A 19,580-nucleotide genomic window follows, 5' to 3' on the forward strand; every position below is an offset into this window, starting at 1 on the left:
CACACACACACACACATGTACACCCACCCTCATACTTATTAGCCTGCATCTGTTTTGTTTTTGGGGCCCTCTGCCTCCCTGGTTTCCTATATCTCACCAAAATTGATGCAGGTTCGAGATGCCTCACTGCCTCAGTGAAATTGTGATGTGCCCGCCTGATTTAGGGTTCCCTGCATTTGTTAGTATTTATCATTATTATCTTTTTTTTTTTTCTTAAAAGTGGGAGAGACTGGATGAAATGGAGGCATCTGGTTCAGCGGTTCATCTCCACACCAGTGGTGCCCAGACCAGTGGTGTGTTGAAGATGGATGAAGTGTCTGGAATGGAGGTTTAAAGTCCCCTGATTTGCAATCATACATTCCAGAGGGGATGGTTCTGCCTGATGAATGATCTTTATTGAGGAGAAGGAGTTAAAAGAAGCATGTTATTGCTCTCATTTGAAGGTGTTTGTATGTGCTATCATGGCTTCTTCTTCCATTTGGTGCTAGACGCTGCAACAACATTCTCTACAAAGGGTTTCATCAAAACAAGATTCCAGTCAGACTCTTCAGTGTACTGACAATATTCTGCATCTGATGTAGGAGTGTGTAGGAGTGCTCATTCATTTTGTTCCTAAGCCTCAAGATGTCCTCTAAGTTCTGTCTGATTGACTTGAGTCAATGTGTTGAAACTACACAGATTTCTACATGAACTAATGCTGTGGAACTCTTTATTCACACTGGTGGAAATTTTCCATGCAGAATTCTTAAGAATGAGGAAAATGCTGTCATGCTTGCAGACCATTAAAGCAAATTAAACAATTAGACAATGTTCATCATAAGGAATGTCAGTGTTAGCTCACAAAGCCAAACGAATCATATTCAATGCATCCAGTTTCTGAAATGTTTTGCATCACTTTATGGTAAAAACTTTGCTCAAAATCCTGTTCAGCACGATCTGATACTTGTCTTCTTCTCTAATAAATTACATGGAGCAGAGGATTGTCACAATTTTGACATATCATATGGTAATAAATGGCAAATATCCCAATCAAAAATTGTTTACATTGTTTCGTAACGTTTTGTTAAAGGGCCAAATAACGACCTCCAAAAATCTGACTTTTCTTATCATTTTTTCATGGTTTCGGCTTCAAAGGGATTCATTTTGATCGTAGCTTTTAAATACAATTAGATTATGATTAATATGAACATTTTTTTTATGTTTGCAAACTAATAAGCAAGAAAACAACTTAAAACATCACTGTATGTTGCAGAGATGATAATTACTAATGGTTGATGTTTTGTCTGCTTACAAGCACAGTTTTATGTGACGACACATCGTTTCCTAATTGGTATATTTTCGCTTCAACTGTACTTCTCGCTTGCATGTAAACATAACTATCAAACCAATCTGAGTTGAGAGGAATCCCCCCCCTGGACAAAAATAAAAAGACTCATCCTGGATCAGTGCTTCTGAATAAAAATGGCTGCCGTGCATCACCCAAAAATGGGGCCCTCCTCTGCTGTGCCTGCTGTTCTTATTTTGCTGCAGCTCACATGCTCTGTGGAATCACTTCAGCGGAGGTCGGGTGTTTTTTCAGACGCATTAATATACTGTAGGTGTTAAATTTTCATTATTTCTAACAGATAAGACAGCATCGAATAGCTTTGCAGGATAAGAAACCGATGGTGTATTAGAGAGATTCAGTAGATTCTGGAGTTAATATGCCAAGCAGAGCATGTTTTAATCAGCAGCAGAGCTTACAATCAGAAGCAGGAAAATAATAATGCACAGCCAGGGGTGATGAGAATAAGAAATCTAGCTAAACATTTCTTTGTTTTGATCTTTTTTCATGTCCCCCATGTTGACCCTCTTTCATTGATGTAATATTGTGACGCTTTTACTGAGCAAAGGTTCAATGACATCACATTATTTTATGTTGTGAATAAAATGATCAACTATCATGTGTGAATTTCTGATTCTTTAGTTAAAGTGATTAATTGAACCCTGTCACACTGATGAGGAATAAAAACAGCATAAAAATGAATTATTTTCCTTAAATTGTGTTGCTCATTGATTTGTAACACAATTCTGTTCCTCTACAAATATCACTGAATCACTGGAATCACTGGGCATAAAAAGTCACAATGATCACTAAAAGAATGAATTGTTATATAGTCCAAAGTGTGTTTAGATGGAGGCAATGCCCTTCAGCTTGGAAAATTGTCTATTTTTTCCCACATAAAGTGTTTGTTTTTTTAGCTTGTGATGTTTAAATTAATTACCTTAAAAGGCCATAAAAGCCAGAAAACATGAAGCAGTGTCCGTCTTGTAGGCCAACAGGCTGTCCTAGTAAAAGTCTAGTAGAGACTTATTCATGTTTTTGGTCATTTAAAGTCTGATATTCACACCTTCTTATTTCTGAAGCTTACACACACATCCCTTTTTGTGAACAAGAGAACAAGTCTTGCAACATCTTTTCAGACCAGACCAAGCAGAGTTATGTCTATAGGGATTACAGTTGTGAACAGAAGCCTTATACACACACATACACACACACCTTACCACCACTTGATGTCACAACTGTTTTTAATCTGAGAATAAAAAAAAAAAAATCACATTGGCAGGAACCTTGTCTGTTCTTGTCGTCACGCTGAAATGTTTACCTTTACATACAAATGGTCCAGTGTCGTGTTGTGTCACATAATGTTTCATGGACAAATAATGTGTCCCATTCGTCAATCCACCCTGCAGCCCTTAAGCTCCCTTAGCCTCCATAGATGCAACAACACCCAGGCACCATGGCTGCAGAAAGGAAGCCTTGTGCAACTGTGAAGTGCCACTCTGAATTAAATCCTGGGGATATTGAGGTAAAGCCATCCGGCTCTGTGGCTCTGACTCTCTGAAGGAAAGCAAAGGCAACAAATAAGCACCGAGGGACAAGTTTCTACCAAACTGTTAGAAGCTTTTGTCTTGTTGTGTAAAGAAATGTGACAAAAATAACTGGTGAAAAAACAGACTGATGACTATTGATAAAAGTAAGATCTCTTTTTACATATTAAAACTTGATTTTAACCTTTTGAGAAATGGCTTAATAATGTATTCACTTTCTTAAAAAGTTAAAAGCAAAAACATAAACCATGCAAACAAACACAAAACTCAGATACACAAATGATAAGACAGAGATAAAGCAACTAAGAAAAGTGAATAAAACTAAAACATCTGATAAAGTATCAGAATGACCTCCTGAAAAGCTTTATTATTATTATTTGTCCAAACTACTGTACAGCCTGGTTCCCTTTTTCGCTACTTGTGCTGACGTCTTTGTAAATCCAGTAAAATAACAGACCAGTATCTTCTATCTGAATTGAGAATGGCTGATTCTGAAGATAATAAAAAAAAAAACTGTAATGCTTTTATGTTTTTCTTAAACTATTAATCAGCAATAAAGGAAAGTTATCCAGATTATACTTTGTATAATTTATGACTATTATTCTGCACATTTGATCCATTATTTATAATTACATTATTTACTATTTCTGTAAGTCTGTTTTTAAATAGTTTAATTTAATGTTAATAACTAGAACAGTTTATAGGCATACTGAAGTATTCCTGTCTTCTATGGCTGTGATAGCAGAATAAAATGAAAGCTGCAGATTCAGTTCTGCATTATGTTTCAGGATTAAGTCAACTTTGAGCTGCAACAATGAGCACTGTAATTCCATGATCTTTAATAACATGGCAAAAAAAATAATAAAGCCTGTAAAATGACACTTCAAGCTCTTTCTGTTGATGAGAAATGTATTTAATGTTAAAATGAGGGCAGAACTTTTACTTCCCTTTTGTGTAAACTTCCTTTTTTTTTTTTATTCTATTAGTTTTGTTTTTTTTTTAAACTGACTCTGATATCTACAAGTCTTTAAAGTTTAGACTCTCTGTGTTTCACATGAAATATAAATGATGTGCTGAACGGCAGAAGTCCCAGAGAGGCAGGTAGCGTTTCGTCCTGTGTTTACGTGTTTACTTATTGTTCTAATCGTGCCTTTGGTTCTTGTGTCGCGCGCGTTAATGCGATTCTTTCCGGTTCCGCTCGGTCAGAGAACGGGTCACCGATCCAACTACTCCCCCCTCATATTAATTACATTAATTAGCGTGGGGATGAAAAACAAACAAGTGGTGATTAATATCTATACTATAGCGAATCGTTTGGAGAGAGACCCTGCAGGCAAGCCAAATGTGAAGACACACATGAGGAGAGAGAGAGAGGCTGCAGGATGCACGGAAAGTTAAAAAAAAAAAAAAAAAAAGTTTTAAAAATAAAAGATATTATTGTGCTCAATTTTTTTTAAATATCCAATTTACAACACATGGATGATCTCTATCATCCAGCTAAATAAATATTTGGATTAATAATAAGCCAACAAATTTAAAACGTATTTGACCTATGATTTAAGTTTAGTCCCTTTTTATGTTGACAACACTATATTATTATTATTATTATTATTATTATTATTATTATTATTATTATTATTATTATTATTATTATTGTTATTATTATTATTATTATTACTATTATTATTATGCTAATGTTCATAATTGTTTTTGTTGAGGCTTCTTTTATGACAAATGTAATTTTGAAGAACAGGTTACCTAAAAAAAACCTCACGTTACTAAACTTTCCTAAACTGTCATTAAACATTATAAATATGTGTTAGAAAAGTATTAAACTGCTGTTTAATCCTCGCTGCAAAATATCCCAATAAAAAACATGCAGGCAGAATATTTACTGTCGTTTTGCTGTTCTGTAATGGCTCAGCATGTATTTCTACTGTATTTTCTGGGAGTTCATACATTACAGTGAGCCACCCACAGCCGTGTTCAGGCATATTGACTCAAAATAAAAATAAAAATGGAAAAAAAAGAAGAAAATTTTAGATCCATTTGGGATAAAAATAGATATTTTCATAAATGAGGCCTTAATGAAGATTAATGTGGTTATAAGAAGCCACGCTGGGGAGTAAAACGCTCTCCGTGAGACTAAATTCATGAAGTTTCGTCTTTAATTTGTGGAAAGAGCAACATTTCACTTTTTTTCATCCATATATTCATATTTGGTGGCAAAAGTCTACAATTGATTTTCTCGGTGCCCCGGAGGTCAGCGATGAGCTTGCTTTTCTTTTCATTTAATTTATTTCCCTTTTTCTTTCTTTCTTTCCCTGCGTGATGACTCAGAAACACAGCTGTTTATGTTTAGATGTTGTGGGCGCGAGCCGGAGGTCAGGGTCGTAGTGTAGCAGCGCGAGGCGACAAGCAAAGCAAAATGGGTCGCTGTCTCGCGCTTTGTTCCGCACTCAATTGTCTCGGGGCTGAGCGTGAACCCTGAGACCTGCAGCTGTCTGGAGGACAGAAACGTAGGGCCGGAAGGAGAGGAGAGGAGAGGAGAGGAGAGGAGAGGAGAGGAGAGGAGAGGAGAGGAGAGGAGAGGAGAGGAGAGGAGAGGAAATACTAGACACCGTTTAAATGTTTTGTTTTAAACTTTTTTTTCTGTCTTTGGCATGTACAATATGAACTTGTGGGTTTTTAGTGTTTTTTCCTCTTATTTTCCCTTCTGATCATAAAGACCAGTTTGGGACCAATCTTGGTTTTGTATCTAAAATAAATAGAATTACAGTTGTATCTATTTTTTATGTGGTAACTGGACGCGAACTGTTTCCTCACAAGAGAAAAAGGAGAAAGAAAACAATAAATAATTAAAAATAATAAATAAATAAATAACATAGATAGTTGGGTGTGTTATCAGGCAAAGACATTCCTTACTGCCGGCTCTAGCTCCAGGCCGGAAATCTAACTAACACACAATTATCATTTCTCCCCTACAGACAGACTGGTGTTGTTTCAGCTATTTTCTTCAACTGGGAGTCGCAAATATTCATTCGTTTCCAGTAGTTTGATTTGAGAATAAGTAGAAACAACTAAATGGAGAAACTCTTTCTTTCTTTCTTTCTCATTATTATTTACTGTGTTCTGAATCATCTTGGTTTGATTCAGGAAAAGGAGAAAAGAACAATGCTGACAAGAAAACTGAAAAATCAAGAAAGAAAAGAAAAACAGCCACAGAAAAAAAGCACAATGCTCCACCAGAGACCAAGGTTCGCCACGACAACCAAACAAAGCCGCGAGTATCAGTACGAGTGGAAATTTTCTGTTGGCAAATTAATATTTAAATTAAATGTGCGCTCACAGGTGTGCGCCTGCAGACAATCGGAGCTGAGGACCGGAACTATTCGTTTTGTAACAAACACCCCGCGCACAGTGCACGTAGGGTGAGAGAGCTGTATTTCCCTCTGCAGGGCGGTGAGGTTCACGTAGTAACTCGGCGTGTTGCACCTGCGCCACACGCTGCGCTCTGTGCGTAAAGCGCTCCGTGCGTAACAGGTGTGTGCTGTCAGAGGAGGTTAGAAGTCTGGAGAAACTCTTGTAACAGCTCATTTTGCAACAAGCGGAGAAGACATTAAAAAAAATCACTTTAAAAGAGAGTTTCTCTTCTTTTTAACTGAATGAAACGAGAACAAACCCTGCACGTGTTTTACGCACACCGTTTCATGTTGCCCACCAACCGCTAAGCTGTCAGGGATGTGTGTGCCAGAGGAAATGAATCTGACAAAAAGAGGGAGAGGGAGAGCGGGGGCGGGAAAGTTTACTAAAGTGGAACTTGGTAACAGATGCAAGTGGGGAGGGGGACAGGAGGGTGGGGGGCGCGGTCCTGCAGGGAAGGGTGGAGGTTGCATCTTGCGTGTATGTGTGTATGTGCGTGGACACGCGAGCGCGTGCACGCGTTTCATTCGCGTGTGAGAGCTCGTGCAGGAAAGGAACAGGACATGAGCGCACATTGAGAGCGCGGCTCTTTTTACTCGGCGTGATCATTTCACGCTTCCCCCCGAAGCCTTTTTTCCACCTAAAGCGTTTAGTTGCAGCTGACTGAGCACTTGCAGGGAGTGCAATAGGGAGCGGAAGGGTCGAATTATTTCAACCTACAAGTCGCCCCAAAAGTACTGTAGGACGAAAGGGGGGGAAAAAAAGAGAGGGAAAGAGGGAAGAGTGCCAGAGAGAGAGAGAGAGAGCGAGAGAGAGAGAGAGGGGGGAAGAGAGGGAAACACTGGAAAAAAGTTTTTTGTTCTTTCCCCTTTTTTCCTCCCTCCATCGCCTCCCCCTGTTCTAACCGGGTAACATGGACCAGGGGCCCAAGAGTCCTGCACTTCGACTCGGGAGAGCAGGTAGGATCACACAGCTTCTTTAGATTTGTCTTTAATCAGGACTTTTCTACTTTTATGAGGAGGGTTCTTTCCCCCCCTCTTTTTCAAAAACTTAGATTTCAAATGATCTTTTTTGTTCATGGAAACTCCTAAATGTATGTTATGAGAGTCTTTTTTTTTTTTTAAAGATGTTTGTTGCGTTTTGTGAAGCATTTGCGTTTTACCAGACTGTATTTGTTCTGAGTATGTTACAAAGTTTTCTGAAGTATTCTCAAGTGAAGGAGAAAAACTGGAATCGCTGCAGGATGTCGCAGGTGGAAATTTAGGTTGTTCTGATTCCACGTTTTCCTTGTTCAACCTGAAGTTTGTCACTTTGTTGGACAGCCGTCAAAGTCTGTTGTGTTTGATTAGAAAAGTCTGTTAGCAAACTTTTTTTTAAAGCTTTGTTAACGGGGCAAAGATTGAAACGGGCGCATTGAGCAACTTTAATTTCCTTTTGTGAAAAAACGTTGGTTTAGGAGCAATACTAGATGAAGTTACAGTTTTTGTTGCTTCAGCTCTGCTCCACGTGTTGTTCATCACCTGTGGAAGACTGCTTAGGATATTATTATTCTTTTTTTTTCCTCTTAAATCTCTTTAGATGTATCCCACGTTGAGGTGGCCTGGTGTGACTCTTGTGAGTTGCTAAGTTTAGGTTTGTTTTTAAAGTTTTTTTTTTTTTTTAAGTTAAGCTTGATGTGGACTTTTTCCTGCTTTCTCTGTGATTTTATTCAACAGGTTAATGTTAAATAGGCCTATTCATAAAGCAGCGGGGTCTAGTGCAGCAATGGATCAGACCATCGACCTTGTTATGGCACCCAATGGATATCACATCATTTCATATTGCTGCCCGCGGTGTCTGCATTGATAAAACGTCGTTTGTCATTAAGAAACTGTGGGCAGGTGATCAGCCTCTTCCAGCGCGGATTGCGCTTCATGCTGCGTTTTTCCCACAACACAACCAAATAAATCTAGCTTTAGTCATTTACCTGTTTGCTCAAAAGAAATGCATGCATAGGAAATGTATTCATAAGGATCCACTGTAGATTATTCCATTTGAAAACAGTGAAGAGGAATCGTCTCAAATATGATTGAAGAAGGCTTATCTTCTAGAGACATGTGTCACCAAAATGTTGCCAGATGCCTTTAAGACAAATAACGCCTTCTTTGTGGATTTTTTTTTGTGCGTGTTAAGTGGACCTAACCTCTGACAAACGGTGGAAATAGTTAGATTTGTGTCAGCTGGATAATGACCTTTTAACCACCGAGGAAATCAGGATTTAAAGGAGGCCCTCCTCTGCATGATGTAAAAAGTCATAAGGGCCCAGGGCCTTTACGGCCTCTCCATCTCCTCTCACTTTAAAACGTGCTTGGGGTACAAAAACACAATCAGTGAGAGTGAATCTGGTCTGAGTCCATCTCCTCGCGCCCCGCATGACGGTGCGTAAAAATGGGTAGATCCTCTTTTTTTTTTTTTTTAATTTTTAAAAATTATTTATTTATTTATTTCATTTTAGTTGTTCTACATTAGCTGTCGCCATTTTCAGCTAATGTTATTAAATGATCTCCAATTAATTCTATTAGAATTTTCTCTTCTTCTTGATAGAAACATTTGATTTTAAACCCAAATAGGATTATTTTTTATTTGAATCTTTCTCTTGTGCTATCAGCAATACGGTTTATTCCCCTTATGTTAATAGACACAGTTAGTTCCACATAAGAACCAGTTTCTTTCGTATCTAAAGACCAAACTGACTCCATTCCTGATTATTGAGGCTTCATTCAGCACATTTTTCAAATGAATTCGATTTTCTTTCATGTAGAAGGTTTTGCTAAAGATTCTCTAAACTCTCCAAGGAATTTACCAAATGCAGATTCTGATGTGTCAGCGCAAAATATGAAGAGAAAAAGGAGCATGAAGGAAGAGGGGAAGGAGAGGGAGGTGACCTCATAGGGCATTGACGTTTTGACCTCGCGCCCATCAGACAGGCTGACGCATGACGTAGGGTAATACTGTGACCTTATAGTCCACCTGACAGGTGACAGACATATAAAAAGGATCACAAATAAGTCCGCATGATGAGGCCTGCGGATGGGAGTATCAGTTATTGTGGTTTACCTTTTCCCCAGTCCATATATTTTATTTATTAGTTATGACTTTTTAAAAAAATGTTTTATAAGCAAATGACAACTTAAGAAGAGATACGGGTGCTTTCTCATTATGTTTACAGTCAGCAGGCGTGTAATAAACGAGCTGGTGCAGTTAACATGCGCTATTAATTTTTCATTGCTTTTTCGTTTGGTGGCTCGGGTGGATAGAAGAAAAAAAAAGCTAAACAGGCGAAGCTTTCATGGAGGGTGGAGGGAAAGGGGAAGGAAAGAGAAAGAGAGAGGCAACATTTAAACAACACTGACTTCAATTTGCCTCCACATGATTATCACTACTCAACATTCTTACCAATGTTGAAAAAAGTATAGCTACAAACCCTCTTGCTCCTTCTGCAGCACCCTCCCATCCTCCCATTTCCAGCACTGGAGAGGTAATGAAATATGGTAATGGCTTTGGATCCCCGGATTAAAGTCGTCCTACCCTGATGGAAGTTTTCTCCAAATTTCAACCCCTAAAGCAACAACAATTTGTATACATGGTTGATTGTGTTTGGATTTTTTTTTAATTGCTTATGTATTTAGTTTGCAAATCAGAGAGACAACAGCAAGAGCTGCAATTGACTTCTGTGGCGAGTAAATAAAAACACACTGGCTGCAATCAGCACACAGTATCATGTTCTGCTTTTCTGTCTCTTCCCTGCTTTGCTGCTGCAAATAATTATTTATTTTAAATGATTCATAAGGATGTGAAAGCAAAACCAAAATATATATTTAAATAAATAATTTTGGTCATGTGTTTAAAAATGAGAAGTAGCCAAGAGATCCTTATTTTACGCTGTTGTCTCCAACTCGGTCTTTATATTGACTAATTGTTTGCTCTGGGTAATTTTCTTCATGTTCACACCTCAATGGCCTAAGGAACAAATGCAGCATTAATCTATAAATGTTTCATTGTCATAGCATCCCTACTAATTTAGTCGTTTTTTTTTATTGTTATTATTTCTAACCACAAAAGAAAAAAGGAGGTTGGTTTGGTGCCAGTCGGGTTTGCATGAAGCCTTTTAGGCCTAGTAGATGAATCCTCAATGAGAAGATGTGAAATATGAAGGAGGATTAGTGTGATTTTTGGAAAACAGGGTTTACTGTCAGTGGATTAAAAGAGAGGAGATCAATGAAGATTCGTGAAACCAAATGCTGAAGACTTTGCTGAGAACAAAAAAACAAAGGAGCCAAAGCTGCTCTACATGAAGACACTGAATTTGTTGTGGGTTCATGTGTTTCCAGAGTCACATTTTCACATGTTTTAGCCCCACTCTCCCGCTGGACGTCAAACACTTCTCCCAAGTCCACGCTTGTTTGTTGTTGTCCATGTCCACTTGTGTTTTTATGTGTGCTCTTGCGTGTGAATGGGGGTTTGGGGGGGGTGCACTGACCAAGACTGCACGCCCCCTTGTGGTTAGGAAACTTCCTTAAAATACTTGGCAAGAAAAGCAAAACCTTCCAATTTTCCAGCGTAATTTTAAACAGAAGACTGCGTTTATGTTTCTGCAACAGCTTTCCAATAACCTCTGCGCGTGCGGGTTGCGCTTTGCTGCATTTGTATATTAAAAAGTTCTCTCGTGCCATTCAAAACGACCCATCTCTGGATTATGAAAGCATAAAAGTGAGAAAGGAAAGGCACCACTAATAATTTAGAGGAAAAAAAATTAAATATAAATATGAGATTTTAAATCAACTCAATATTGTGATAGGCTGACCTTTTCAGCAGCAGATCCATCGCCTTGAGGTACATCAAACACTTCTCTCTTTAGAGGATAAACCCTCAAAAGTAGACAAACTTAAGAAAAAACACATAGATATACACATATTATTATAGCTGTTGTTTGATATATAAACGTAACATCTATGGTGAATGTTTAATTGCACTTATGGCTGCAGAGGGGAAATGGTGTAATTATTCCTTCCGCGTGGCTCTAAATGCATCTTAATGTGTACAGAGGCCTGTAAATGCAAGAGAAATGATTAAATGTCTAGAAAGTAGAAGAAGGGAAATAACACTTTTTAATTTGGCTCATGCTTTAGGCGATTTGTGTGGATGATATTGCAGGGGTGAGGCTTTGATATGCCCGCTCAAATCAGGTGGGATGAATATGTATTGAACCCCCCCCCCCCCCCCCCCCTCTCTCTCTGTTTGGAGCGTGAATGCGGAGCTCGCCAATTGCATTTCATTAAAAACAACATACGTTTGGATCCGCAATCAATTAGGTAATGAGAGGAGAATGCATGCTTCATATGTTTTCATCCGAGTTCCCCCAAGCTAAAGATTCATAGCACTAAGAAAGAAGGAAATAAAGAATAAAGAACATTTTCCAGGGTCAATTGTCACAATGGCTACTCCTATATTCCTGTAGGCCTGCATGCTAGAAAAGTAGACATTAACCTGAAATCGTTTAGCTAAACTGGACCTTTTTATCCCCCCCCCCCGTTTTTATTCCTTTGGCTAACTCTAAAAGATGGACAATTGCTTGAGTTCTTGAGCATTACCTCATTTATAAAGCCTTGCTGCAACTAATCCTCATTTTTTAGTAATACTCAATTAATTAGCCATTTAATATTGACATGAATAAATTGAGCGCAATTCGCTATAAAGGCATTAGGTTTTTATACTTCGTTAATTGAAATTAAACATATGATCACCTACTCCCTGAGCCAGCCGTCGCTTCGCCGAGCTTCCTGATTGGTGGATGGACAATACATGAGGCGCGTCATTGGCCCACGGGATTCTCTTCAACCAATCAGATTCCTCCCCCGCCCGATCCTATCTAAGCTTGGCGGTGACGTAGGAGCAGCTTCCGCATTGTGATTGGCTGGCTTCCTTGTGAGTGACGGGCAGCTGGCCGGCGCGTGTAGGTAAGGGTTCCAGGGGGTTGTGAGCGCGGGCGCTGTCCGCACGAGAGCAGGTCCTGAAACACGCCGTGCGCCACCGTGGAAGCTGCGCGCGGGCAGCTTTTCATCCTATAGTTAAAGACGCCCCGTTTGTGAACACATTTACATCGCAGTGTTTTCTGTCTTCAAGAGGGAGTGCTGAGAAAGTAGCTTTTAAATTTTGGACTGGACTGTCTCCTTTTTCTAGCGCGAGGAAATTCGTCTCCAACTCACTTTCCCCCCCCCATCTTTAAACCGGGAGTCAGTTTGTGGAGCGAGGAGCGCAACAAACTGCTTTTTGTCCACACCAAACAGCTCCAGCTGATTTTACTTACCCCAGAGTGGTTTTTTTTTTATCTTTAATTTATCTGCTGCGCAAATTTCTAATTTTTTCTGACTTGTTTTCCTTTTTTTCCCCCCGGGACGGTGGAATATGGCACTTCAGGATGCGGGCTTCTGTTCGTTCTCACTCGCTGTATTGATGGGAGATAACCAAGTGTTGATGTGAAAGCAACTGCCAAAGACGATATATGAAGAGAAAAAATGTGCAGAGGACAACCTGGGAAAGAAATCCCCCCCGCAGTGGATCTGTAACGATTTTTTTCTTTCACACTTTCTTTTTCTTTTAATTTTTTCTTTTGTAATTTTGCATATTTACACAGAGACTGAGAAGAGAGGGTTCAGCCATCAGTGTAGTTCAGGGGGTCAAGGCCAGTGAACCGAGAAGGAGAGAAAGGAGGGGAGGCTACTTTGTTTGGTCTGCATATTTTATTATTAACCTTCATTTTTTTGGGTTTTTTTTTTCCTCTAAACTTTTCGGTTTTGGAGTCCTGGGACTGGCGCAAGTCGGCGTTGACGCACCGCTGAAGGAATGAGCTCTTTCACTGCCGCTCTCGTCCTCTGGTTTCGGACACACCAGAACAGATCTTCTGTTGTGTCCCGTCCTCATGAGAAGGGGGCCCATCTTTGATAGGTTACTTTGGACGCTGATCCTTTCTCTCACCCCCCCTGTTCTTCCACATACCCCCCCCCCCCCCCCCTTTTTTTTTTTAAAAAAAAAAAAGAAAAATATCTTTTTCTTTTTTTTTTTAAATCAAAGCATCAACATATAAATCTCTGAAAGTCCCCCCCCCCCCTCAAGTTAGAAAATAAGAAATCTCTCTTCACTGGACTATAAACCGGCGGGTGACATTTTTTAAGTGAGACCTTGTTGCTTCTACCGCCCCCCAACACCTCCCTACCGATGGAGATTCACTGTAAGCACGACCCGTTTGCGGCGATGCACAGTAAGTTAATATGCTCATAATTTCCTTCATCTGCATGATCCCAGCTGCCCTGAACACCCAGACCACCAACTATGCAAACAGTTCCAACACAAGCATCCGCAACAGCACCGCAGTCTGCACAAATCTGGTTGAATTTGTGTCTAAGAGTTTGTTTTTAACTTAAATATATATATAAAAAAATAACGCAATAAATAAAAGCATTTAGTTGTATTTTAAAGTGTTGAAAATGAAAAGTGATTTATTTGTTGTAAATTTGTAGTGAATATGATAATGACCACAAAGCATGTCTGCACTTTTTTTTTCTTTCTAAACAATTCAAAATAGAAATCTTTTGGTGGCAATAAAATGTTGTGTTTGATTGTGTTCAGCTCGCCAATGTGCTAATAGTTCATCTTATGTCTTGTTTTTGCTTTTTACTGTCATTCACGGCAACTCGCGCGCATGCATGTAGGAGATCCAGGTATTTTGTTTTTTGGCTTTGGAGAATGCTGAGATGATTTCTTGTAAATCAAGCGGTGAAATGTTGTCTGCTCTGTGGCCTGCGTTGTGTTGGATTGGTTGTTACCTTCGCTGTGTTTCGAGGTTTGGAGAGAGGGTGCAGGGGTCACCGAGAGGGAGGGAAAGAAAGAGGGACCCAGTGGGGTAACAAAGCATGACTAAAAGCTGAACTTGATCCACAACCTGATAGTGTTTCTGCACTTAACGAAGTTAGGCTGACTCGCACTCTATCTTATAGGTCTAAAAAGCAGAGCTCTGCTCAGTTTTCTGTTTAAATAAACAAACAAATAAATGTCGTGCTATCAGACACAGGTCAAAGCTCACACAGGTTCAACTCACAGCTTGGCTCTTGCTCAAGGACACTTCAGCAGAGCAGCTGCTGCGTGTAGGAGAGGCTTTTTAAATGGGAGGGAAGCAACCTGGGCGCTGAGACGTGACATGGCGGACTTTCCTCTTTACCCCTCCAAAGTCTGACTACCTCTCACTGCAATCCTTCTCTTAGACCAACAGAAAGTAAAATAACTCCTACATGTACCATACATGTAATATAAAGCAGTAGATTTTAAAGGAAAGTTATGGGATGACGTAAAAAGTCCAAAACCTGCGCAAAACTGAAATTACTGCAATAATTTCAGTCAGAATTACTGCGGAGGCCCAAATTACAATACATTCTTTTTTTTTTTTTAAATAAATAAATAATTAATCATCATCATATTAAAAGCATATACATGTTTGAGCATAATTAGGCTATATTTTGTTTTTGTCTTTAAAACTTAAAGTCTCTTTTTATAGCAGATTGTCGCAGTTTAGTCCCATGAAAATCTGTTTTATGTGACTGACAGAAAGGTTCCCATTGTGTTTCATCCTGCAGGGGGATAACACACACACACACACACACACACACACACACACACACACACACTTATCTAAAAGCTAGAACGAATCATGTTTCCTCTTCCTTGCCGTTTGAGCAAAGCCAGTGATCCGCGGGTCTGCAGGTAACAGCGGAGCTAAAGTTATATATGTCAAAGCGCGGAGACGCTTTAAAACGATTACACCTAAAAAATGTCAGAGGAAGACACACACACACACACACACACACACACACACACACACACACACACACACACACACACACACACACACACACACACAGAGGTTGGAGTGAATCGAGTGTGACGCGTGGAAATGCTGTGTGAGTTTGCACCGTGCCCCTTTATGCGTGCATAAGACTGTGTGGTTCGTGCACATAAAACGGCCTAGAGTTCACATCAGCAGGAAATAGCGTGCAGTGTGTGTGTGTGTGTGTGTGTGGTAGGGGTTATAATGAGTTTTTACATAAGCTTAGACGTGGCCCTAAAAGGACATTTTAACGCTGTTTTTATCAATCTGTCAGATTAATTGACCTCTTTTGTTTTTATTCTTGACTTTTTTTTTTCTTTTTTTTTTTTTTTACTATCTCAATTAATAAATGTTTTTATTAATGCCCAAAACGTTGCTATAAATACAACATTTTATAGCTTGTGGGGCAGATTCAACTTTAGAGTTTTGGCTGTATAGGGGATATTTAAAAAAATCTATTCCAGGTAATTGTGATGATAATGAGCTGCATTTCATAATCACACATTGTAATGGAAATAGAGGCATGCTGAATATTAAGTAGGCCAGCCTGTGGCCTACCTTCGTTATCCTCGAGTTGTAAGAAAACAAAAATCTGACTCAAATGACTCAAATAAACTGTGCAGCGAAAATATTTAAGTTAATAAATAAAAGTATTGATCTTAACCAAACCGGGTTAAACTTTATCACTTCATCTTCGATTTTTTTTTTTTTATAAACTGTTTTAATTAATACGACGTTAACTCTGAAGTATCACATTAAAACTTATTCTATTGTTTAAAAAAACATGACATTAAAAAAAAGAAATCTGCAACAAAATATATATATATATATATATATTAAAAAAAACAAAATAAAAAAAACAGTGTAGGTCTGAAACTCCTGCACGTCTGCATGTCTATCTATTTGCTGTTTGCTCGGGGAAATTTATTGAATTTGTATTCATGCGGGCAACTTTCCTAAACTGCTTTCTTTCAAAAGTAATTTATAGATTCCCCTTTCTCGTATTATTTTTCCTCCCTTCATCCAGGATTGCGCATATTGAGAGAAACCGGTGGCGTTTAGTTTGCGACTTCTCTTTTTTCTGCTTTATTTTTGAAGCGCCAGGCCGTGACGAGCCAAATGGGAGATGAGAGGCAGAGAGGAAGAGTTTTTGGTGGACAGAGAGAGCAGGGAAGAGAGGGACACTGAGGAATGTAGGAGAAAAAAAAAACAAAAAAAACAACCACAGACAGAGAGAGACTAATAGAGCTTATTTTCTGGATGGGGGAGCTCCAATATATTCTGCTTTATCTCAGTTTTTTTTTCTCCTCCCGGAAACAGCGAATCAATCAAACATTTAAGGAGGTGCTGGGCTCTCAAGTCAGCTCTTATAGAGGGTAAATAAATAAAATACAACAGGGATGCATAATGACCGCCAGTCCCTTGGCTGTCTTGTCCCTCTCTGATTCAGCAGGATGACAATGAAGCTGCTGCCTCTGCCAACACTTTGCTCCCTCCAAAGACACCACAGCTTTTAAAAATGTTTTTATTTATTTATTTATTTTTACAAAGACACTTAAAAGCCCAGACCTTTAATTTGGGGGAAAAAAAAAATCTTTGTGTCTAATTTGCAACAACACCTCCAGAGCTGGCCCATGTTGATTGAATTTCTGGAAGCAATTGGTTAATTTGTTTGGTCAGTAGGACAAATTCACCCAGCTGTGAGGCAACATCAGCGCTGATAAATATATTTAGAATCCAGACCACAAAGAAAAGATGTTTTTTTTTTAATGTAAGCAACTAAAACCTTACTTAAGGCACTATATTTCCCAGTAATGCCCATTAAAACGTGGCATCTAGAGGCTTAAAATAAAAACTTGTATGACTTATTCAGGGAGTCATGCTATACTGATAAACAAATACTTTAATAGAATGTGTAGGTTTTTTTTTTCGCGTTTGCCCCCATATCAGTATTTATAGGTTTGGAAAATAAATTTCCAACACATAATCCCCATCCCGTTTCCAAGAATGGTGAGAGTCTGAACGCCTAATGCCAACAGTAAATACACAGATAAGTGAATAAATAGTTATCTGGAGGTTTTTGTAGGTCACAAGTCATTCCTCTCCATCTCTTTACAAAGCAAGGCGTATTTCATGCCCTGGCCCAGATAGGAGGGGTGAAAGGAACCATTTCATTTACTCTTATCTGAGAATGAGGCAGAATGGTGGGGTGAAGGGGAGGGGAGTCTTCTCTTCAGATACCTGTGGTGAGGAGGACATTGCACAGTGGGTTTCTACAAACGTCCCTGCAGAAATTGTGCTTTTATTCACCGAGTGGTTTCAAGAAATAATAATAAGGACAGACTGGAGAAGGAATAATGTCCCTATACGACTATTCAAAGCATTCACAGAAGGTGTGCAAGACTGTTAAAGACTTGAGTTGGTCCATGTAGGTCAGAGGGCTCTTTCTGGTGTGGTCCCTGTGCAGAGAGTGAACAGGACTTGCAGTGATTTGATGATGACTTCCTGTAAAGTCACAGGAAGCTGTCATGGTAAATAAGAGGATCGCTGCTTTATAAGACAAACTGAAGGGCTCAGAGACACCCTGTTGGTTTAGAGGTCAGAGTGTTGACTGGGAGGCAGCTGGGGAGCTTTGTTGCACGTTGTTCTCCTTCTTTCTGATTAAAGTTGCAAAATATGCCAGTCTGCAGTTTCTCCTCTGAACTGAGGAGCTGAGGATAGAGGCTACAAGTGTCATCCAGATCCTTTGTGAACTCTTATTTCAGGTAAATTCATGTAAAACTGGCTTTATATATGATGCACATTGTAAAGAGGAATGTTTTTTTTTTACATCAAAAAGGGTGCCAGCGGGTTGCCCCTTAACGAAACACTGTGCATGGTACCAAATATACAAAACAGACAGTAAAGGAGAAGCATGTGGCCTTTAACTTGATGTCAGGGATGGAAACAGGTTGTGATAGTCTGCATTAATGATGTACTGCTTCCTCCACTGATAGTGTCTCTTTAAACAAACCCACAAAGATTAAAAATGTAAAAAAAATGCAGCTTGCATTCTTTAATCTGTTCATTACTGATGATTTTATTGCATTGTTTGCCATAAAATATTACAGCCATACTAAAGTTTTAATGTAAAGCATGTTAAATCAACCCGGATTGATTTTAAATCAGAGCTTGAGAGGTACTTGGCTGAGGCAGATTTTAAAGAAGAAATACTTCATATTGACGCTTCATATTTCAAAAACGTTGGAGCCAATATTTTTCCAATCTTACATCTTAATATCATCTAGATTTTCCCCTCCAATCTGTCTTTAAAAAGTCTTGATTCCAGTTAAGTTGTTTCTCTTTTTGTACGAGTCTGTCGCCACAAACATGACGTCATTCTGCTGACACCATCAGGGCTCTTCTCTCCGCTGCAGGCAGCACAACTTCCACAGATTGTTGCTTTGCTTGAGCAATATGAAATTAGACGCTGAACTCTTTTGACGCAAGCTGATGGGCTGATATTGTCCTTAAAGCTCATATTGGTTGTTAAATTTCATGCTGTTTAGCCTCTGAGCCTTGGCTGAATCCAGCTCGCAGGAGCATCGCACACACAGATATGACTCTTTTTCTATATTGCTGTCTTTTGTAGAAGGTGATTGCTTTTCAAATTGTGCGGTTACAGCTGCTGTCTGCATAATGTGGCTTTTTCACTCTGGAAAAAAATAAAGCAGTAAGGAAGAGATTGACCATCCACAATGGAAATATTTTTTCTTCGATTTCACAGAAGGAAGCTTGCTTGAATTCAGATTTCTTTATTCATGTGCTGCCCATTGACCTACTTATGCTTTAGCCTGAGAAAGTGTGTGCGAGTGTGTTTTTTATGTGTGTTTTTTGTGGGTATTTTTTAACTTATGCTGATGAAGAGAAGACGAGGACAGAGGAACTGGTTCAGGGGGACAGCGTGCTGTTTTGGGCGGTATCCCTGCTGGGGTTATGTGTTTAAAATCTATTACCCCCACAGCTAGGATTAGTGTGTGTGAGAGAGCGTGTGTGTTTTCCCTAAAGACATAATCACTATGGTAATACAAAAGCCAGTGGATTAAATGGTAGAGAAATTCTGGTTGATTTACTCTTTGCCTTTGGTAAGATTCAAATATGTATACAGTATAAACATATAGTGGAGGGAGAGGCAGTGTTACTTACAGGCTTCTGCTGACACACAGTGTTTCTATTAGTTGATGGTTAACACTCATCTGGCGGATCTCATTTACTGTATGTATATATGTAGTATATTCTAGTATATGTGCATGTTGGAGCAAACTGTCATATATAAGTTAGAAATCCCTTTTTCTTTACAGCAGGTTTCTCCGCATTGCCTCGACTTCCT

At 39.1% G+C, this 19,580-nt stretch overlaps 1 protein-coding gene across 2 annotated transcripts in view; it reads left to right on the forward strand.

Annotated features, from left to right (window-relative positions):
• Window positions 1-7,207: 7,207 nt before the first annotated feature.
• Window positions 7,208-19,580, forward strand: part of pax5 (paired box 5) — a gene marked incomplete at both ends in the record, with an annotated part of 56,133 nt that continues 43,760 nt past the window's right edge. The window contains one exon of one of the 2 annotated variants that reach the window (XM_079238229.1): window positions 7,208-7,253. In XM_079238229.1, coding sequence (XP_079094355.1) covers window positions 7,208-7,253 — 46 coding nt within the window. Of the gene's footprint in view, window positions 7,254-13,548; window positions 13,592-19,580 lie in introns of those variants that run through there. The other variant, XM_079238230.1, reaches the window with a different exon arrangement.

This window comes from Telmatherina bonti, assembly GCF_933228915.1.
Source record: "Telmatherina bonti genome assembly, chromosome: 3".
Lineage (NCBI taxonomy): Eukaryota > Metazoa > Chordata > Actinopteri > Atheriniformes > Telmatherinidae > Telmatherina > Telmatherina bonti.